Source organism: Xyrauchen texanus, chromosome 25, assembly GCF_025860055.1.
Source record: "Xyrauchen texanus isolate HMW12.3.18 chromosome 25, RBS_HiC_50CHRs, whole genome shotgun sequence".
NCBI classification, from domain to species: Eukaryota; Metazoa; Chordata; class Actinopteri; order Cypriniformes; family Catostomidae; genus Xyrauchen; species Xyrauchen texanus.
In genome coordinates, this window is record NC_068300.1 from 39,396,136 (window position 1) to 39,418,252 (window position 22,117).

The 22,117-nt window shown below is 35.4% G+C and overlaps 1 protein-coding gene across 1 annotated transcript in view; it reads right to left on the bottom strand.

Moving 5' to 3' along the window:
- Positions 1-22,117, bottom strand: part of LOC127618721 (protein kinase C and casein kinase substrate in neurons protein 1-like) — a 73,622-nt gene that overhangs the window by 25,074 nt on the left and 26,431 nt on the right. Inside the window, exon 2 of the mRNA XM_052091331.1 lies at positions 3,133-3,253. Within this exon, the coding sequence (XP_051947291.1) occupies positions 3,133-3,192 (60 nt within the window). The 5' untranslated portion in view covers positions 3,193-3,253. The remainder of the gene's footprint in view (positions 1-3,132; positions 3,254-22,117) is intronic.

Sequence of the window (22,117 nt, forward strand, 5' to 3'; positions counted from 1 at the left end):
AGCCTGTAAATAAGACCCACAGTAGCACACACACTGGCAGGGCACTTTATTCTCGCATTTGAATATGTAACTTTCTAAATCTTAATTCGATTTAGCCTGACTCAAAGACACTGTGCTGAAATACCTACTTACTAAGCACTAGTTGGCTTTATGGTTATTTGACAGAATGCAGATATTGTGTTATGAATAGATCACCCAAAAATGGAGATTCTGTCATCATTTACACATCATGTTGGGCCAAACTCTACTTTCTTTTTCCATGGAACACAAAAGGTCCATTTTTGAAGAACATACTGGACAGTCTTTTCTATATAATGAAAGTAAATTGTAAGGTATGGCGGAGGATCAGTGGCCTTAACAGATTCCCGAACAAACAAGAACTTACTGTTAAAAACCCCCCTAATTACTGAAATAGCGCCAACCAGCCTCCACAAGCACAATAAATGTATTGACAAAGAGACAATGAACTATTGACAGAGAACCGCATGTGACATCCGCATGCTCACCACGTGCTTATCGTGTGGACAGGAAGGGGGAAACTTTGAACGTAAAAATGTGTGTGTGTGTGTGTTTTTCAGTTAAACACAGAACTGCATATTGCTAATAAAATACGTGTAATCCCTGTATGTTGTGTATTTCTGAGGTATATCAAACTCGTTAGAACTGTTTCGTGTGTGTTTTAAACTCTGAGGCCTCATATTTAATAGCCTCAGTGTATATTCCCTTTCTAAGTGTACTAAATATACTTTTCTTGGTATCAAATTAAACCTTACGATTTGGCCTAGCTAAATTCGAATATAAGATCTTCAGTAGAATGATATTACGTTATGTTTTGCCATCTTTTGAGTCATTCAGCCCAAAATCTCTTACCGTCATAAACCCAGCCAGAAACATGCAAATGAGCCGTGACGGAACAAAGGAATCATTCTCCTGCCCAGAGTAATGGACCTCCAAAGGAATGTTCAGAGAAGTGCTGACCCTCCCTTCATTCTCTTACTGAGAAAGAGAAATGAACCCTGTTAATCCTATATATATATTCTATATATCCATGTGATAAATATTGACATGTATCTAATGTGCCATCTCACATTTTCCCTTAAATGTGCTTGATCTATGTTTTCTTGCAAACTAATGGGTTAATGTTTCAGACTTTGCATACTATGGTTAACCAAAATCATATGTGTGGCATATTTGGTCTCTATAACTTGGTATTTTGAAGATCGAAATGACTGTGTACATGATATGTCGATAACAACAACATATTAGTATTAAAAGTATATTTCCTATTTTCTTTCTTGCACATGCAATGGGCAATTTTACAACAAAGAGCAATAAACCAAATTCCCGCCTGGAACCCAAACCCTTCTCATTGGTCGAGCCAATGAGAGGTGGGACCTGTTTCCCGAGGGTATAAAATTGCTGCGCCCACTTCCTCTCATCTCTTATCTTACCAACTCTTATCCTCTTCTTAGCCCTCTCTCTTCCTCGCTCACTCTTAGCCTCTCTTGCTTCCTGCCTCTCTTGCCCTCTGAGCCTTGAGCTCTCTCACTCTCTCGCTGAATGATGCCACACTAGAAGGCCCCAAGGACTCCCAAGCGTGCGCCAGGCTACCTACGGCCTTGACTGCCCATTCACCAAGATCCTCTGACTCTCACTGGTTCTCTCTCTCATCAAGACAACATCAAAGATCAACTGGAGCCTCAACAAATTGCATCAGGACAGTTTAATTCAAATGGGACATGCAAGTATCAAACTTAGTCTCATTATTTGATACATTAAGTATCCTCACCCCTTTCTAAAAAGGGCGTGTCAGAACTAATATGATGGTTTGCTCAGGCTGTTGATCTGCTGAACTTCAAACAATGCTATAACTTCTTGCCTTCCTGTATTCTGCTTCAGCCCTCTTTCCCTTGGTAAACTGTATGAATGTATGTATATGTATGTTAGAGTAGTTTAAATGTTTAGTCTAGTTAATAAAGTCTTGTTCATGTCACATGTAAAGTTGTCTGTGTCTCAAGCTCATATCTAAAGTCACTAATCATAGATTTTGACTACTTGCTCTTAATACTTAGTAAGAAAGACATTTCCCTTGCCCCGAAATGTACATTTCTATTAATTAATTAATTAATAACCAAAATTGAGTGTTCACGGGATGAACCGAGTATTTGGTTGTAATGTTAATGTAGCTACATCAAGTTAACCCGATTAACTGATCCAAATATTCATAATCGATTATAACAAGTTATGATTGATTATTAATATTTCATAGATCTGATTCGCTTCCTAATGGTGGAAGAATATAGAGCTGATTCGCTACAAAATGGTGACTGGGGTTGTCAAAAAGCACCAAAGTACTGTAAAAATAGTCCATATGACTCTTTATTCCAGGTCTTCTGAAGATATACGATAGCTTTGTGTGACAGACTTAGATTTATGTTATGAGTCCTTTCCCTTCACTGTAGCTATCAAATCAAATATGCTTCCTTTAAACGTGCTATGCCAGGTTTGACGTCAATGATGTTTGGTCATGAGACATATGATGTCATAAAATGGCATCAACACAACATTTTTGATGTCCATATGACTTTTGTAGTCTATTTCAGAGCTTTGTGTGGACGGAAACAACCAGTGAACAACGACTTTTGCTCTGTTCCTCACATAAGGCTATCATATAGCTTAAAAGGCTTTGATTATAGTGCAAATGTCATACAGACCACTTCTATGGTGCTTTTTTTGACATTGCCAAACTCGACAGCCCCAATCATTTTCATTATATGCAAAAGATTGACCAATACATTCATCAAGATTTCTACTTTTGTGTTTCATGGAAGAAAGAAAGTCAAAAAGGTGTGGATCAACATGAGTGTAATTAAATAATTCTTAGGTGAACTATCCCTTTAAGATTGTATTGGCTGCCAGATCCTGATTTAAATAGCTCTGGCAACGTCACAAGAGCTGTCAGTGTAATGTAAATAGAGCTCATTGTGACTGTTCTGGCAGATTCTGATACTATGAACACAACATCTCTCTGTATTCAAACCAGAGCTGGCAACAACACAACACAACTGTTGATGACAAGCTGAATAAGTTGGCGGTGTAGCGTTTAAAGGAAGGAAATAGTTGTGTTTGCACCTCCCAAAAGCTGTCCATGGCCTCATCAGCTGCAGCGGATTCATCGTAAGAGCCAGACATCGTGCTGGGTGATGCGAAGCAAAACTGAACACGTTTGCGGAAAAGCGGACTTCCTCAAGCACTGAAAGAGAGAGAGAGAGAGAGAGAGAGTTATTCATATTAAAATTTAATACAGCCAATAAATTAACCTGAACGTAAGCAATTCTTCATACAAAATCCAATGATATCTGCAGTATTGCTAATTACATTTGTTCTTCTTCTGTGGAACACAATAGGTGTGATTCAGTGGTTGTGGAGCGGTTCACATGCATTGTGAAGGTAAAGTGCTGCATGTTCAGCCATTTGTGCAAATACAAACATTTAAAGCCGATTAATGCTATTTGACAAATATAAAAATGCGACATAGTATCACAGAAATTGAGGAGGTGACAGTGTTTCACCAGACTTGTAATGATGATCATTGTAAACTGTGAAATACACACTGAGACTGCAGTGACTGCACTAACATTGTTCCGTCAAAATACAGAACAGAAATACCAACAGAAATATATTACTATTGTATAAAACAAGCATTTCAAATAATAGTAATAACTCTGCATCATATTATAATAAACCTGATTGAAAAGTGCAAGTCATAATAATAATAGTAGGCGAAATTGCACGAATGAGCTTAATATAAATTTACAACTTTAAACAAACCAATGAACAATTTTATTACGATATTTCCTTGGTCTAACCCCAAACCCTGAACCTAGCTATGATTTTTAGAATCACAAAATAAATTTTATGTACCACGGAAGAAAGAAAATAAGATGTGAGAAGCGTTTTACAGGTTATTGACATACATCAGACATTTGTATTATTTGGAATGAGTAACCAAAATTTGTACGCCAACATTTCCTTTCTTAAAATGAAGTGTCAGATAGGAGGCTCATTTAACTTGATTCAATTATTGAATTGATTTGAAATTCTGTTTGTTGAATGGTTGCTCTCTATGTGAAACAAAGTCATACCCTTTTTTACGATCATATGAATTATTACGAGTTGTCATGAGACTAAGCTGACGTGACAGACCTTATTCATTTTCATTATATAAAGAGTTGCAAGGACAATTCTTCAAAAATTCACCTTTTGTGTTCCATGGAAGAAGAATAGAAATCATACAGCTGTGAAACAACATGTGGGTGAGTAAATGATGACAGAAGTTTCATTTTTGGGTGAACTATCACTATAAGGCAAGCAAATAAATGAATCAACAATGCACGAAAACAATGATTTTAAAATCATTGCGTTTTTCTCCTATCTTTAAGTAAAAAATGTTACAGAATCAGATGTGCACGTTGAATAAGCTTAAAGAATGCTGATAAAGACAAGAAAAGTAAAGTCAAGGTAAAGAGCAAATATCGAGGTGCTTGTCGCGATATTTGAGGAAAAAGCGTAGGGTGTTTAGCTGGTTTTAGCAGGTCCACTCTCTGCTTTGCCAGCTGACAAGTACCCCAAACCTATCTAAATCCATAAAAACAGACCAGCCTTACCAGATTGGCCAGGCTGCCAGAACAGCTACCTTAGATAGAAACTACATTTGAGGTCGATATACAGCACAAAGTGCTCCTGAGCAATGGAAAAATGAATATGCTTTAACGAGTCATCCTTAACCCACTTTCTAAAACCCAGATTCCTTAAGCCCCCAAAGTCTGTTGACACACATATTAAACACAGAGCTGAACCAATAATTACACAGACAGCCATCTTGAGTGATCCTCAGATCTAATAACTGCTCTGCATAGTAGTTTAATGACCAAGAAATATGAAGCCATTTCACATTTTGGTCTACGCTTCTATTTAGGTCTATCAGCCCCAAGTCCTAGCACAAGATCGCAATTCATAAGCAAGTTCTTCACATTAACTGCTACTATTTAGTCCACATATAAACCCTAAAATATTTTTCTGTTCCCAGAAAAGCTTCAAATGAAAGCAAAGAACTAATGGTTGTGACTTAATTTAGATCAAAATCTGGCCAATGACAGTTTTTGAGTTTGTTTCGGTGGCTCATAACAGCTCGCCGGAGTGAAATTTCAGAAAACATTTGCACCGGCTGCCAAACAAATTCTTACTACCATTGGTCCACTTCATCGGTAGGTGTTACCTGGAGTTCTGTCAACATGAAGACACCAGCGTGAAGAGTTATTAACGAACTGGAGCAAACGATTGTTCGCATAGAGACATTTTCCAAGAACAAGTCATGAGAATTTTTTGTTTTTTGTTTAATTAGTCTATTAAAGGAATTCAATCTACTTATCCTGCTTCACTCATGTGCCTTCTGCAGTGAAAGGCATTCACACATCTGCCTCAAGTGTGATATTCCTCTCTAATCATTATTTTTGGTCTGTATTCTGCCCATTAACACTCTTCTATACATCCATCTTTGCAGTAGTATCAGTGTCATCATGAAATACAATAACAGAGTGTAACTGGTGCATATTATGGCCGCGTTTAGCATGTTAGTGCCATCAATGAATGCAGAATGTATACAAGACAAATTACACACTATCTACTGCATATTTATTACTTTAAATCATCATAGAGTGGTTAAAAAGCATCTTTTACTGATCTCGTGTGAATTCTACTCATAGAATGAGGCATGACGTTATTGATAACACATTTTAATGATATATATGTGTTGTTTTACATGTAGTATTGTGCATCCTCATATTTAAATGCTCCTTTTAACACCTTCCCCAGTGGCATTGCTCAGCTGTTTTGAACTTCTTTTTGGCTCAAAGGGAAGCACTAATTAGCACTATGCTGTGAGTATGCCGGGGCCATAATGCTATTAGCAGGCTGCTGGTTCTTCAAGACTATCACGGAAAGAGAAATAAACTGCATGCAAATGAAAACCGTAATATTTGATATTAAAACGTGCATTTCCATGTCAATTTTACAGTATACGTTGCCACAATCAAAGTCCACATACACACAGCACAGAGAATCCTTAAAGGGGTCAAGAAATGGAGAATCAAATCTCCCTTGATATTTAGACATATATGAGGTAACTGTACTATAAAAGCATACTGTAAAGCTCAAAACGTCCTCCCCAGTCTAAAAAGAGCAGTTATAGTTGCCACCCAACTGAAATACCCCATTTTAAAACACATTGCTCATTAATATTTACACATTCCACAACATGTGTCATTAAACCCTTGGCCCCGCCCACTGGCGCGCATGTCAAGAAGGCCTTTTCTTGGCTTACTATTCCTAACAGAACACCAAAGGGGACCCATCTGGACTATTTTGAATTATTTTTAAATATATTCATGCACTAGACAGACATCTTAGACACATGCAGTATCTCGTGCTGCTTTTAAAAGACATGGTGTCAAGTTACAACTCTGAAAGGGAGGAGCAATTCTCTTTCATTCAGCTGCTGCCAGCGTTGCTTTGAGCACAACCACCCCATGGATGCATTCTTTTGCCCATCTGTGCTATTTTTAATTGTTTGTGTGCGTATGCATAGGAAATCTTTGATAATGGACAATGGATGTCTTAGACCATTTCTGTGTTTCCGGCAATGTGCATCTTAGTGCACCTTCAGTATGTGTGTGCATAAGTTAATTGTTCTTTGGACTATGTGTGTGCGTATTTTTCGGCCCATGTCAGTTTCAATTGTTTGTTGTAGTGAGAATCACCCTGGCACCAATTGAAATGTACTGGGCCTCACACAAGACACCAAAATATGTGGTGATTTCTGATCACACTTCACTTAAGGTGTATGTGATTATTAATATCAGATGTCCCATCCCTCCATCCTCGGGGCACCTGCTAATGAGTTGCACCTTAACAGTAAAAGAATGATCCAAATGGACCATTCAATATATTAGAAATATGTAAATTGGAGGGACTGGTCATCTGATGGATTCATGAATTTCGGCCTACCCCTTTAGAGCTCTTCTGTCTCATCGTCACAAGGAACACACATTTTTAATAAAATGAGTTTTATTTTCAAAAAGATATAAAAGAATAACAAACAAAATTAAAAGATGGTACTAATATGCTAAAACTTAATTTGGGTTGCCCCTCATATATATATATATATATGAGGGGCAACCCAAATGCTGTTTTAATCAACCTCAGCATGTATTGAATGCAAAATATTCCTTTAAATCCACATAGTGTGTACAGAACTGATCTGAACTAGTTGTTAATACAGTGATGTCACTTTCTTTTGGACACTAACAGCTCGCCTGAGGGGCTAAAAAATCATAGAAACAAAGGTACACTGACTCTTTCTCATATTTTCATTCCAGTCTGTCTCTCTCCACCATGGTTCCCCACCAGTCCTGGGGTTCAGAGAGAGTACGCTTTTTAAAAGCTCACATGCGATGAGGAGTCCAGACATATCAGTAGCCTATAAAAGCAGTTTTTACTCACAGAATAAATGAATCATGACTTGGTGTGAATAGCAAAGAATTTCTTCTAGTTAACTAAAAATTGCCCAACGCTAATGTCTCCAGTTGCTAATATTTCTTCCATTAAATGTTTACAGCAATGAGATACCAAAACAGTAATAGTCAACAGTTGTAAATGCAATATATTTAGCTGTTATGAGCAATGTTGCTCTATTGTAATGCTGGAAAATCAATATTCATGCTTAAAACAAGGTCTTGCTAATTTGAGGGAAAATTGCCCATGAATCATACCATGAAAGCTTTACCCCTTCATAATTATTATTTGCCTAATGTGTCAAGTGTATGCACATTTGCTGCCTGACAAATACATTTGGATGAAGCCACATGCTAGATGACACTTATGATGATGGCAGAGGATTGATTCAGATTTCAATTACATATCTCATTTGTGGTTGCCCAGTTGCCATTTAAATCCTAACATTCAAAGATAGGTAAAGGAATGCATACCTCAGAGAGACGACCATGACCTCAGGAACATTATGTTTAGTAATGGTTGTAGCAGCTGGGTTTCAGAACACGTAATGTCAAATTTCAGGGTATGCGAACTCACAGCCATTAAAGACAACATCTAATGGACAGTGGTTTACCAACTCAGGCTTTGTGATAGAAATGCCAAAGTTGAATTAATCTTAATAAAAATTTGTAAAATAATAATAATAATCATCATAATATATAAATTAATCTAGTTGAATCAAAACAAAATGATCTTGTGATAAATGATTAAATAAGATTTAGGCTTGCTTCATCTTTAAAACCTCAGGGAATGCTTCAAGTAATTTGTCAATGAAGGTTCAGCTGACAAAAACGTTTGAAACCCCTGATAATGATGATGAGCACCAAAGAGAGAGACAAAATGGTGTTTGTGTTTTAGAACTAAAAAATAATGGCTGCCTCAGTTACTCATTTTAACAGACATTTTTCATCCACACTCAAAAAGTTGTCATTACCCCTTACTTACCTGCAACCTGATCTCATGAACATTACATGACCATGGCAACATCATTGTGAAAACGAAATGACGTGCTTCATTACACGTTTTGCTGCAGTTTCCCAGTGAAATGTTCAGTGGAAGGCGCCAAAAGCCAGTGAAATCCGGGCCGGGTCAGAATATCACACGCCCGGTCCCCAATCGGCCTCATGAGTCGTGCGAGGGATAAAGGCGGCCGGTGACGATGGTTCGAGAGAGAGAGAATTACGGGCATGTCCGTCATGTGTGTGTTTATGTTTATGTGTTTTCAATTTAATCATGTACATTTGCACATGATTAAATTGTATGAATTCATACAAACAAAATCATATGAAATCATACGACAGAGCCAACTCATAAAATATGTACGAATTTTCATGAGATCGAGTTGCCTATTCTTATCTTGGAAAAAAAATGCATAAAATAATACTTAATTTCAAAACAGCAAGCTGGGAAATGGAAATCCCTTTGCCAGGTTCATCACTGCTACATTAACACAGCTAAAAGTATTGAGTATTCACTAAACTTCCATTTTACATATTTAAATGATGGAACACAATAAAATCAAGCTGTTGATTAGAAAACTTGCTTTAGTTTATTTTAATGAAGTAAATCAAACAAGCAGCAAAAAATCTTTTTAAAACTGACTAACAAAATACTAATTACAGTGACAAACAGCTGGTGCAACCAGTCAGCGAATCAGGAAAACAGTGACACAGAACATGTCAGCATGCGAAAAAACAATTATCGTAATTATATATGCTGCATAATTATTAGACACTGTTTATAACCACAATCACCCACTTCAAATCATGCTGTATCCACTTCTGTATCTGGTATTGTTTTTGTGAATCAATACAAATGTGCTAATGGATTAAGCTCTATATATGTGTTTTTGAATTGTATTAAACATACCATAAGAGGTTATTGATTTATACTTAGACACTGATATATACTTAGATTACTATAGTATAGATAAGGGAGAATAAGGTAAGAAACACATTATTGCTCAGAGGTTGCTGTTTAATAGCTTTATTTCATCAACATTGTCTCAGATGTCTCTCCTAAAATGCCTAAACCATTCTTTGGACTTGTGGGTCAATTTGATCCTTTTGAATTTTAAACACTAATATACATTAACTTTAAGTTTTTGGCCTGAAACTTCATGACATCCTCCACATTGGTAATCTGAACCTGACAATGTCATTTTTTCTCAAATTTCATGTATTTATACACAAAGCTACAAAAAAAGTCCCTACGTTGTCCTTAAGGGTTAATTGTCCCTGTGTTAAGTTCAAATTCAAAAGCTTATAATACAGGCTCTGTTTGCTCTATTTCTCTACTTGTGGTCTTAAATCATTTGTCTATGTGCCAGCTAAAACTAGAAGGTTTTATTGTTGATTTAATTTTTTTATCACTATCTATTCCAATTACATCTCTGAAAGACAGGAGATGCCTCAAATCAGCTTCAAACATCTTGTAAAAAAGGTTCAAAAGCTTGTAATAAATGCTCTGTTGTACGTTTAGTCTTGGATCATTCCACTAGATGGCAGCAAGTCCAGAAGCCCCGCCATTTCCCCATACTTTGTGTAATATCTCGGCCTCTGAATGGACTACATCTTGGTGTCATTTGAAAGCTAAGAACCTCAGGTTTGCAATAATGTAAAACATTTTATCATCAATATTCAGGAACATATTCAAACAACGATTTGCTTATAAAACGTTTTTTTTTGCAGAACTGTATTTTTGTGTTTGCATTTGTGTCTGATGTCAATGGGTGTTTGTGGGTGTCTGTGTGTATGTACTTATGTGTTCAATAGATAAGACCACTGAAGGGTTGAGAGAAATAAAACTAGAAACAAACCAGACAATTGTTAACAGAAAGTAAGAGATCAGAGCTATTAAATGAATGTGGATAGCTGTGATCATTTGTTCTTGGAAGTATTTGAAGAGAAATATTTGAGTTGATTTTGAGATCTCTGAATTTTGATTACAGACTTTGGTAGGCCTTTTACATCTGAGAAGGGGCAGACCTCAGATAAAGTCTCCATTTGTTCCTTTTGGTCTCAATCAAAAAAGATCTAATTTGGGATTTTTCTTTTCTATGGGATTTTCCACACAATTGCTGGTACATGTGTTATTTGTGGAATAACACTTGCAGAACTTCCATAAAGAACTTCATGAAGCTGCTTTGCGTTTAATTGCTGTATTACGGATTTATCAATAAACTGAATAAAATTGTCAGAAAGTCCAGCAACAACATTAATATTAAACCAAAACTTGATCACATTAAAAATATGAGCTTTTCTTTATTTAAACCTACAACAGGATTCTCAGATGTTTTGACTAATTAAATGACCTTTCCAGGCATTTATGTTTCTGGATACAGACTTTTACAAATCATATGAATACAGACTTCATTTGCTGATTCACCAATTAATCATTCAGACTGATTTGTAAATCATTTTCACCTGACTCAAAAGAACGATTAGCTTACAAACCAGATAAATATAGCTATGCATATATATATATATATATATATATATATATATATATATATATATATATATATATATATATATATGTGTGTGTGTGTGTGTGTGTGTGTGTGTGTGTGTGTGTGTGTGTGTGTGTGTGTGTGTGTTCCCCTACACAAGAGCATTTTCTGATTAAATATTCACTATTGAAATTGTCATAAGATTTTATCAATTTCAATTACAGGTGTTTCTTGACCTGTGGGATCCTGTCGGAAAAGTTCAAGGATTTTGAAATATTTTTCACAATAAAGGGTAATAATGTCAAATCTTTCTGGGATTACAAGATCATCTGGTTTTAAACAAGTCTTTTGTAGTTCATGTCAGTAAATGGAGCCCAACAGAGCAAAAGAGGGACATACCAAATTCTTAAATTCATATACATTTTTCAGTTCAACTTTTCACTCAAATTGTAATGCTGATAACATAATATATCATACAAATCTGTATTTAAATAAAAGGATGTATCAATAAGAATTTATATATGTCCATTGCTAGTAACATATTCTGCAGTCTTTCAGTGGTTTTGCACAACACATAAATAAAAAATCTATTACAAATGGCAAAAGACCCCTAGCAGTAACGATCACAAGGACACATTCCGCTCATAAAGACAAGAAGCAGACCTTGCACTTGACTATGAGAAAACACACTATGCACTTACCGACGGCAGATCCATTCACAAACAATCGATCTGACTTTTTATGAATAAAATGATCCAAATATCCCAGCACAGCTCCAGATGGGGATTTCTCGCTATTATTTTCTTTATTTGCTCATACTCTGCACTGGATTCTTGTGCTGTCTTGGTGTTGGAGAGTGTCTGAAGCTCATGTAGGATTATCCTGCAGTGTTCTACATGAGTGGCTTACACAGCATGAGGTAAAGGGTTACGGGGAGGAGCGAGAGACAAAGAGATCAACAGAGGCAGAGAAATACTCTGTGTTCAGAATGGAATACTCGCTTATTACTCACTAGTAAGTGAAACAGTCATTATTCCATTAATACACATTTTAAACAGATGATCTCTTCTTGATAAGCAAGTGCTGTCCAGTTATCATGTACACTGCAAAACATGATTCTTGCTCAGTATTTTACTTTGCTTAAAAAGCCCCCACCATTTTTCTCTGAAAACAAGATGTAATAAATATATATGGTGCTCTGGAAAGAATTAAGAGACCACTGCAAAATGATCCGTTTTCTGGATTTACTATTTATAGGTATGTGTTTGAGTAAAATGAACATTTTTGTTTTATTCTATAAAGTACTGACAACATTTCTCCCATATTCCAAATAAAAATATTGTCATTTAGAGCATTTAACATGTTTTCTTTGCATTATTTGAGGTCTGGAAACACTGCATCTATTTTATTTTGATCAGTTGTCATTTTCTGCAAATAAATGCTCTAAATGACATTATAGACCTTTATAGGGGTGGCTGTGGTTCAGGTGGTAGAGTGGGTCGGCCACTAATCGCAGGGTTGGTGGTTCGATTCCCGGCACACACGACTCCTCATGCTGAAGTGTCCTTGGTCAAGACACTGAACCCCAAGTTGCTCCCAATGGTAGGTTAGTGCCTTGCATGGCAGCTCTGCCGCCATTGGTGTGTGAGAATGGGTGATTGGGACACAGTGTAAAGTGCTTTGGTAACCTCTAAGGTAAAAAAGGCGCTATATAAGTGCAGACTATTTACCATTTATAGAATAAAACAAAAATGTTAATTTTACTCAAACACATACCACAAACAAAAAGTAAATCCAGAGAAACTGATTTTGCAGTGGTCTCTTAATTTTTTCCAGAGCTGTATATACTGTATATATACGGAAGAGGATTAGGGCCAAGCAATAATAAAAAAATAAAACCATCTCGAGATTAAACTTAACGAGTTTTTTCTCGAAACACAAGGACTTTATTCTCGATATTTAATGAGTTTATTCTCAAGATTGTATTTCGACTTTTTTCTCGAAATTTAACGAGTTTAATCTCGCATTATAATGACTTTAATCTCGAGATGGCTTTATTTTTTTTATTATTGCATGGCCCTAATCCTCTTCCTGTATATATATATATATATATATATATATATATATATATATATATATATATATGGCTTTTAAAAATAATATTTTAAATTATCCATTTTATTTTTATTTACTACAAATATCATGGATAATTGTTTTACAAAGGTTATCACAAATGATTAGTATTTTTCCCCACTTCACACACTATTCATGTTTACAAATGAATTACAAATATACAGTACGGTCTTTAAAGGCCACGCGTTATCTGTTTGTTAGTTGTTGTATGTATGCATGCTATATTTTACTATTTACACATCTTCGCAAATCAATTATTAATAATTTGTTAATTCGTTTTCAATCCAATCTAAAGTTGAAACTATTCATCCATTGTAAATGTTTATAAAGGTTTTCAAATAACTATTTTGAGCTACTGTAACAAAGTTTGTGTAAGGGGTGGTGTGTTAAATTTAGTCGTATGCTTGATAAGTATGGCAATTCCATGAAAATGTCAACCATACCATGGAAAAATGCCGATTTCAATCTTATTTCAATTCATCATGCAGCCTTGATGGGTATTATTGTGTAATATATTATAGGCCCTTTCCAACTAACTAAAGCCCATTTTAGGTACCTTTCTATGGGACTAGCACTTTTTTGTCGCTTTCACACCAGAAGAACTATAGCTCTTCGGAACCGTTTTAGGGGGATTTTGTAGCTCCTACTCTGGAGTAGATACTTTGGGGGCGTATAGGGAGTGTGCAAGACTGTGGGAGGTGCTGCAGCCAGTTATTGGTCAAAAACCTATGACACACAAATAGTTTTGAGAAACTCAAGGAGTCTGCAAACCGCCATTAGCAAACTAAGCTTTAGATGCTGGCCTGCTACTCAGAGGATTGCGCTAATTGTACTATTCCCTTAACAGAAATAACATAACAAAGAGGATCACCCGTTTTACATATGTGTGTTTGTGTAACTTCATCGGGAGACAGAGACACGTGAAAATTAAGTGATTTCTGGAATACTACATCAAATGTATGTGTTTATCGAGAGTGGGTAATTGAAATATATTATACACTAAACCATCATGAAATCTAGTTTACATGAGGGAAGTATTGAGTGCCTGTTACTGTGTGATTAACTTGCATCAAAATGTCTTTAAGTTTTAAGTTTAAGTCTAACCGTTTTTTCCCCTTTTATGTGAAAACGAATGAACAAAATATAAATATTACATGTTCTTAGGAGTGCCAACCCTTATACATTCAGTGGCTATTATTATTTCTGGATTGTGCATTTTAATTCACAGAGTTTTTTCAAAGTGTGTGGTCTCCCAAAAACATGAATCCAGAATTACATGGATGAGTCTCATCTGTAACGCAATCGAAACTGGAAAAAACTTGTCTAGACTGAAAGTTTTCTGATGTCTGGACTCTATCTGCAGGGGTCTATTATTATACATATAAATTGTTTGATATACGGGTAATGACTACTTTATTTATGAAGTTACATTTCACTTTTTCACAGCAAATGTCAGATCCATAATGCTGGAATTGCCCTTTATAAGTCTCTAACTTGTGAAAATAAAATAAAAAGACTTTCACTCTTGCAGGAGTTACCAAAATATCAATATTAATTGTACTTTTCAACACCCCCAAAAAAGTGAGCGGTCTATTGCAGGACCTGCTCGAAAATAGAAGATCCGGAAAACATGGTTCAGGAAAAACATTGAAAGATTAATATTTGTGATTTCTTATTTTATTTTGTTTTACAATTGTGATATATGGCACAATGGAGTCCTGTTTATGTATTTATCTTTTTTTTTTTTCATAAATAGCTTATTGAGGAAATAAACCGTTTTTTTCTTAATGTTTTTATTATGTGTTGTTGTTGACACATCATAATGAGAACAAACTATCTAATAGTCACCTTAATAATCATTAGTAAACCTTAATGCAATGGATGAATATTCAACTTTAGATTGGGCACAGCACTAAAATGAACAAATGATTAATAAATGATTTGTAAAGACGTGTAAATTGGTAACGCATGCATACATAATGTACACCAACAAACAAACAGCAAAAGTGGCCTTTAAAGACCTTGGTTTTGGTCTAATTATCTGGACATTAATGAATATTTGTAAACATGAATAGTGGTGAAGAATACTAATCATTTCTGAAAACATTTGTAAATGTAAAAAAGTGCATGAACTCATATATAAAATTCATAAATTAAATTTATAAAATAATTTATTAAGGTAATAAAGTTTATACATTTTATAATCAATCAAATGTGCATTAATCAGTATAGAACATTTGATAAATTGTTTGTAGATGTTACATATTGCAAGGTCATATATGAATAAAGTTGAATAACATTTGTTAGTATTTGAATTTCCTTTTCATAATGCTTAACAGATCATGTTAAATTCATTAGTAAACATAACCAATCACACTATCACATATTCAAACTATTTTAATATACATGAACTAATGATCTTTTAATCATTAAATAAGGTTTGTAGTTGATTTATTATTGAAAGTTATATAGTGTTACCAACATCTTTTGGGATTTTGGAAGTGTTGGCAGTCAAAACTGAGATGTTAAAAACATGGCTGATATTACGTCCATTAATTTGTCAAACTGGCAATGGAAGGTTAAGTTGAGCACCTTGTAGGATACAGTTTTCTGTGAAGTGTTCTCTGATGTATAGCTACTGCAGATTTTTGCAAATGTAGTAGGTCATCAGGGTAAACAGTAAAAACACTCCAGAAATCTTAATAGTAGAATGTGTGTATGCTATTCCAATACTATAGAAAAGAAGACAGGTTGGGGAAGCATACTGGGAGAGGGTGGGATAAAACACATAAGTGCACTGGGGAACATTGTGATGGGAAACTGCTGGGTTGCTCTGGTGAAGGAAAATTAGCAAATTTGGCTTGGGTTAAAGCAGGCAAACCCATTCTTTTTAAATGAAATTCGACCAGCAGAACCAATCACACCACAACAGTAAAGGTGATAACTAAAAACTATGTAGAATGATTTTGTGTGCCCTCTAGTGTAGAAACACCAAAATGGTTGTGTCATAAATGTCAGAAAAATATGCAATGAAATAATACGATATTTTGTGGTTAAAAAAACGCATCTACACATGCGTCGTGCGTCACACAAGTATCTTATTTCGCCAGCACAGTCCAGTGCAAGGTGACGTAGCTTAGTGATAGCAAGTAAAATACTGCACTGTTTTACCAGACTCGCACATGTCAGTCATCCACGATTTTAGTTGAGGTTTTTTTTCACAGTTTAAAATGTAATGTTAAGGTGAGATGCATAGGGAGTTTTGATACTGATGGTATAAGTTCAAAAGCTTTGATGACAGGTGTCATGTGATGAGGGGGGAGTTTTCAAGTTATGCAGTTATATCATATCTAGCATTCCCATCTCAATCCATAAGCCATTTAATCAGTATGTGTATGATTAATAGAACATGTACAAATATAACATGTTTAATATAAGGGAGTTGTTTTACAAAGATAATTGTGTTAAACAGACATATTTTGAAATGACCTTGTGTGAATTTTATCTATGCGTTAGAGAGGGGGTACGTGAAAGGATGTTGCATGTTTGAAGGGGTATGAAGTTTGGGAACAACTGTTGGACAAATTTTGGCATCAGTCAAATGTAAACACTGCAGAAAAAACTAATTCAACGACCAAAGGTAATACCACCAATCTGTATCAACACTTGGAGCACAATCACGTTACCGAATATGAACAGTGCATGGCTCAAAAAAAAAAGAGTCTGACAAGCGCCCAGTAACAAGTGCCTCCACAAAGCAGGTGTCGATAACACAAGTCTTGTACAACAATATGACAAGGATAAAAGATGGAAAAGAAATAATTGACGCCATTTGTTACTACATCTCGAAGGATATGGCTCCCATAGCTACAGTGGAGCGCAGTGGGTAAAACTCTCGACAGAAGATACACTGTGATCCATCACAACCATATATTTCCAAAACTGTGCTGCTTCAGATCCTGACATGCCAGTGTTTCTTAGTAAGCACCTAGAATAAATACTTGCATATAGAGTGACCATACAAGATCACTGAGAGGAAGATCACATTCAACAGCGATCATGAGTCAGATTCAAATCTATAATGCTATGAGAACATTAAAGGTGCCCTGTCCAAGCCCTGCTCTTGCTCTTTCTTTTTACATTTTGCACATGGCATTATTTCAAATATTTGTTTACAGGAGATGCAAGTTATTTTCTACTTTTCACATGACAATATTTAAAATAATACATTTTCTTTGCAAAAAAAGCAAGTTATTTATTTTCTACTTTTTTAGGAATCTTGCTGAAATGTGATTTTTTTTTCATAAAAAGTTTTCATTTCAAGCAATGTTTGCTTTGATTTTAATTTTTCGAAATATTCAATAAATAACCATAAATAGTTTCAATTATTTTAAAATCACAAAGATAAGAAATGCACGCTTTCATTAGAAAAAGAAGTATCCCACCTTTAATAGTTGAGCATATTTACAGTACAAACCTTTGTCAGTGAACTATGATGGCAAAACAAATTTAACAACCTGCATGAAAAAGGTGATTTTCATGCAATACTTCCCAAATAGTGAGCCATTTTAGCTTACATGCTAGAAATGCTTAATGAATGCATTTATCGTACTTGTGTTAATCAAAAACAGAAAATGCACTATTTCATATTTTGTCACAATAAAGCAAAAATCGACTAATGTAGTGATCTTAAATGGAGGGATTATATCATTTTGTGTTTATATTCTGTATTACTGTCTCGACTCACTTTCCTTGTCATGTCCTAGTTACCTAAAAACCTCTGCAAAACCTGTTTTCAGCTCTTCATTCTCATTCACAGTATATATCATAAAATAAAGCATAATGACTATTAAACCATACTGAACTTGATGTACATAGGATTTTAATGTCCTATACAAATGCTTCATATGTGTTCACTTCACATTAAGGTACATTTTCAAAGTCTATTAATGTTGAATAAGTGTTATATAATATGTATATATGTATATATAATGTGAGGTAAAATGGCTCACTATTTGGCAGGTATTGCATGAAAGTCGATGATTTATAATGCAGCTGTGAATGACTTAGAACCCCTTTATGAGCCCTTAACAAAGAGATCATTAATGCAAAGTGTTACCATTTACTGAAATGTCTGACCATTTTTATCAATGTTAAAGGAACAGTTCACCCAAAAATGGCAATTCTCTCATTTTCATTTTTGGGTGAACTGTCCCTTTAATAGATTCAGAAACTAGATTTGCATTTCCTAAAGGAAATATCAGTGTTTGCAAGGCAGCAAAAAAAAATAGCGTTATAATTTTAGATAAGTTGAAGGGAGATTTTTAACAAATTTAAATATTTTTTTTTAATTAAAAGTCTAAAGAAACTAAAAAATATACAGTTGGGTACAATGGAGCTAAAGGCCCTGTGGGGTAAAAGGCATGTGTGATTTTATTTTCTCCCAAAAAAACTGAACAGCAACAAAAACCACCACAGCACTTCCCTAAACACATGTTTGTCACTACACACTGGAAAATATTCCTGATCCATGATATCTTAGTGTTCAATGTCTAAAGTTTGATTTGGAGGCAGTTTGATCTAATTGAATCTATTTTTAAATGTTGTAAATGTATAGCTTATGAGAATCCCTGACATTGTCACATTCTTAAAATACTTATTTATCCTTTTCAGATTTTTAAGGTCATTAAATGAAAAGTTTTTTAAAAGATGTCCAGTAAGTGAAAGGATAGTATATTGGGTTAAAGCCCCCGTTGCAGGGGCTAAAGACCCCTATAAAACACATTGTTTTTCTTAAGTGGTGTGAATAGATTTGCTCTTATAAATGTTCAAAGTGGGCTCACACTGATCCAATCACAATGGAGATTCATTTGTTTATAGAATACTTGAGATGTTATAAAATGCCAAATGTGACTAAAATGAACAGAACATTTATAAGCCTTTTTTGAAGAGATTATTTAGAATTATCTATGATCTATACTATAATCTTAATTTGTTACTCAAAAAGCATTTTACCCCAAGTGTGGGGGAGAAGGCTCCCTCGACACCTTTTTAAAAAACTAAAAGAATTTATTAAAACAACCTTCCGTCGGGGCCTGGTAGCTCAGCGAGTTTTGACGCTGACTATCACCCCAAAAGTCGCGAATTTGAATCCAGGGCGTGCTGAGTGACTCCAGTCAGGTCTCCTAAGCAACCAAATTGGCCTGGTTGCTAGGGAGGGTAGAGTCACAAGGGGTAACCTCCTCGTGGTCACGATTAGTGTGTGGTAAGTTGTGGTGAGTTGTGTGTGGATCGTGGAGAGTAGCATGAGTCTCCACATGCTGTGAGTCTCCGCGGTGTCATGCACAATGAGTCTCGTGATAAGATGTGTGGATTGATGGTCTCAGAAGCGGAGGCAACTAAGACTTGTCCTCCGCCCCCCGGATTGAGGTGAGTAACCGCGCCACCACGAGGACCTACTAAGTAGTGGGAATTGGGGATCCCAAATTGGGGAGAAAAGGGGAGAAATTAAAAAATATATATATTTATTTTGATACAAATATAGCTTCATCCATTTTCTATAAAAATACATTTATTTTTGTATCTTTATACACTGTGTGACAAGAAATAGTGAATAAAGAATCTATTTGTTGTAGTGAGATTACAAGGATAGATTTCCTTTGAACGCACTTGGTGAAGGGTAAACAAATGCCTGGTAAATGAGAAGTGCCACACACACATTGTAAACCTATTATAGTAAGTAGATTTAACAGACTGCTTCTAAAATTATCACAATCATCTACCTGCAGAAACTGAGTTTGAAGACTTTGTCTTATAAAGATGTATACACTACAGAGAGGGACTGTCTTCATAAGAAATGTTGCTACTGTTATGTCTCTTTGTTAAGAAAACATTGGCTCAGAATACTAATGTAAATGCAAAGTGTAAATGTCCAGAGGGTATTTGAAGAAGGTGTAATCATAATGCATGTGTACGCAAAATGCATTTTATTACAAACTGTAAGCAGCACACAGTCATTTCAATGAATACTGTAATGCACAAAGTATTGCAAACAGTTTAACACTGAAATGAACCCCATTTCGAAAGTTTTTGCTATCAACCATTGAAATAAAAATCTAGTTATAGTTAATTAATGCATGTTTTCCAGTTTTTCCACAATACAGTGATAAAAAACAATATTTACCTACATATATGTTTACAAAACAATTTTTTGTTTTTTTGTGAACAGGGTGTGAGAAACCTACTACTTCACCCAGTAACATTTTGGAATTCAGTTGATATTTATTATTATTATAACCCAACAGTAATTTATTGTTGTCCTGTTTGTCATTATAATATGATACAGTATTATTATTATTATTACTTTGAGGATTTGTTGTTTACAATAGTAATATATTCCTGCCTTATTTACTTTCACCTGGAGCTTATATTCTGACACTGAGGCTGTATTTTATGTTAGCATTGTAGGTAACATATGTAACTGTGAAAATAAACATACAGGGCACGCTGGCCCCTCAGCACACTACAGCAGAACAGTGCCATTTATCAAGCGCTGAAACGTTTCTTGGTGTCCCCTCTTTGCAACATGAACTTGTTAAATCTTTGTGACACCTGCGCTAAAAAAACTGTGCCAGTCCTTCATGAAACACTGAAGAAACAGCGAGATGCGGTGCAGCAGGTATGGACATTCGTCCGGAAACAGCGCTGCAGCACATGCAGCCTCATAGGCTGTGACATAAGTCATGTGATTGGAAGTGCAAGGGATCAGACATGTGGTAGAGGAAGAGCGGCCATTAAGAGATGAATCACTCTAACAACAACAGAGAGAGAGAGAGAGAGAGAGAGAGAGAGAGAGAGAGAATGTGTGTGGTGTCCTCTGGCAACACTGCAGTCAGTAACAGTTATCAACATCACATCTATTTGCCAGAACACAAGTTGATTAAAAAAGCATTAAGTAATACTCTTTTGCTAAGCTCTGGCACGAACAATTGGGTGGCAAATGCTGTCGGCTTATAACCGCTAAGTTTCCTATAAGAAACGAATGCGTCTTCCTTAAGGAGGAGCACAGGACTTAAAAGATTAAAGGGACAGTTCACCCAAAAATGAATATTCTCTCATCATTTACTCGCCCTCATGCCATCCCAGATGAGTATGACTTTCTTTCTTCAGCAGAACACAAATTCATATTTTTAGAAGAATATCTCAGCTCTGTAGATCTATACAATGCAAAAGAATGTGACCACATTTTATAAGCTCCAGAAAGCACATAAAGGCAGCATAAAAGTAATCCATACGACTCCAGTGGTTTAATCACATTTTAGAAAATCTATTCCCTTAAATGTGTTCTCCCCCATCTGTCATGGTTCAAAAATAAGAAGACCCACCCAAAACTCACACTTTTGGTTGAGTCAGAACTTAACATGTTGAGCCCGAGGGGTCATTGTTCGACTGGTCAGCATGGGCTAGTTAGCTCTCATACCAGAACAATGTTTTAAAATCCGCACAGATTCACAGTGTTTACACTCTTCAGGAAATCCATTTTTAAATGGCTTATGTGTAGCTGTCTTAGATAGAAGTATTTTAACATCGAAAAAATGTCACGCACTACCTTAATTAAAAAATGTTTTAGTTCATATTTGGCACCTGTCAGCTAAAAATCAGTTTACCTCACAGCAATGCAAATAAAGAACAAGCAGAAATGAGTTGAACAGATGTTCACGTTATTCCCTTTTGCAGATGCTTTTATTAAATCTTTATTAAATTAGCAAACTCATCACTTCTGTTTGGGCATGACTCCAAAAACCTGTCAAGCGGCAGTATTTAGAAACCTCATAAATATGACTGTGACAAATATCAAGCTACTGTCCTATGTCACAACTTCTGTTTATATCCTAATTCTTGGAGAAAGTTGTCATTAAAACA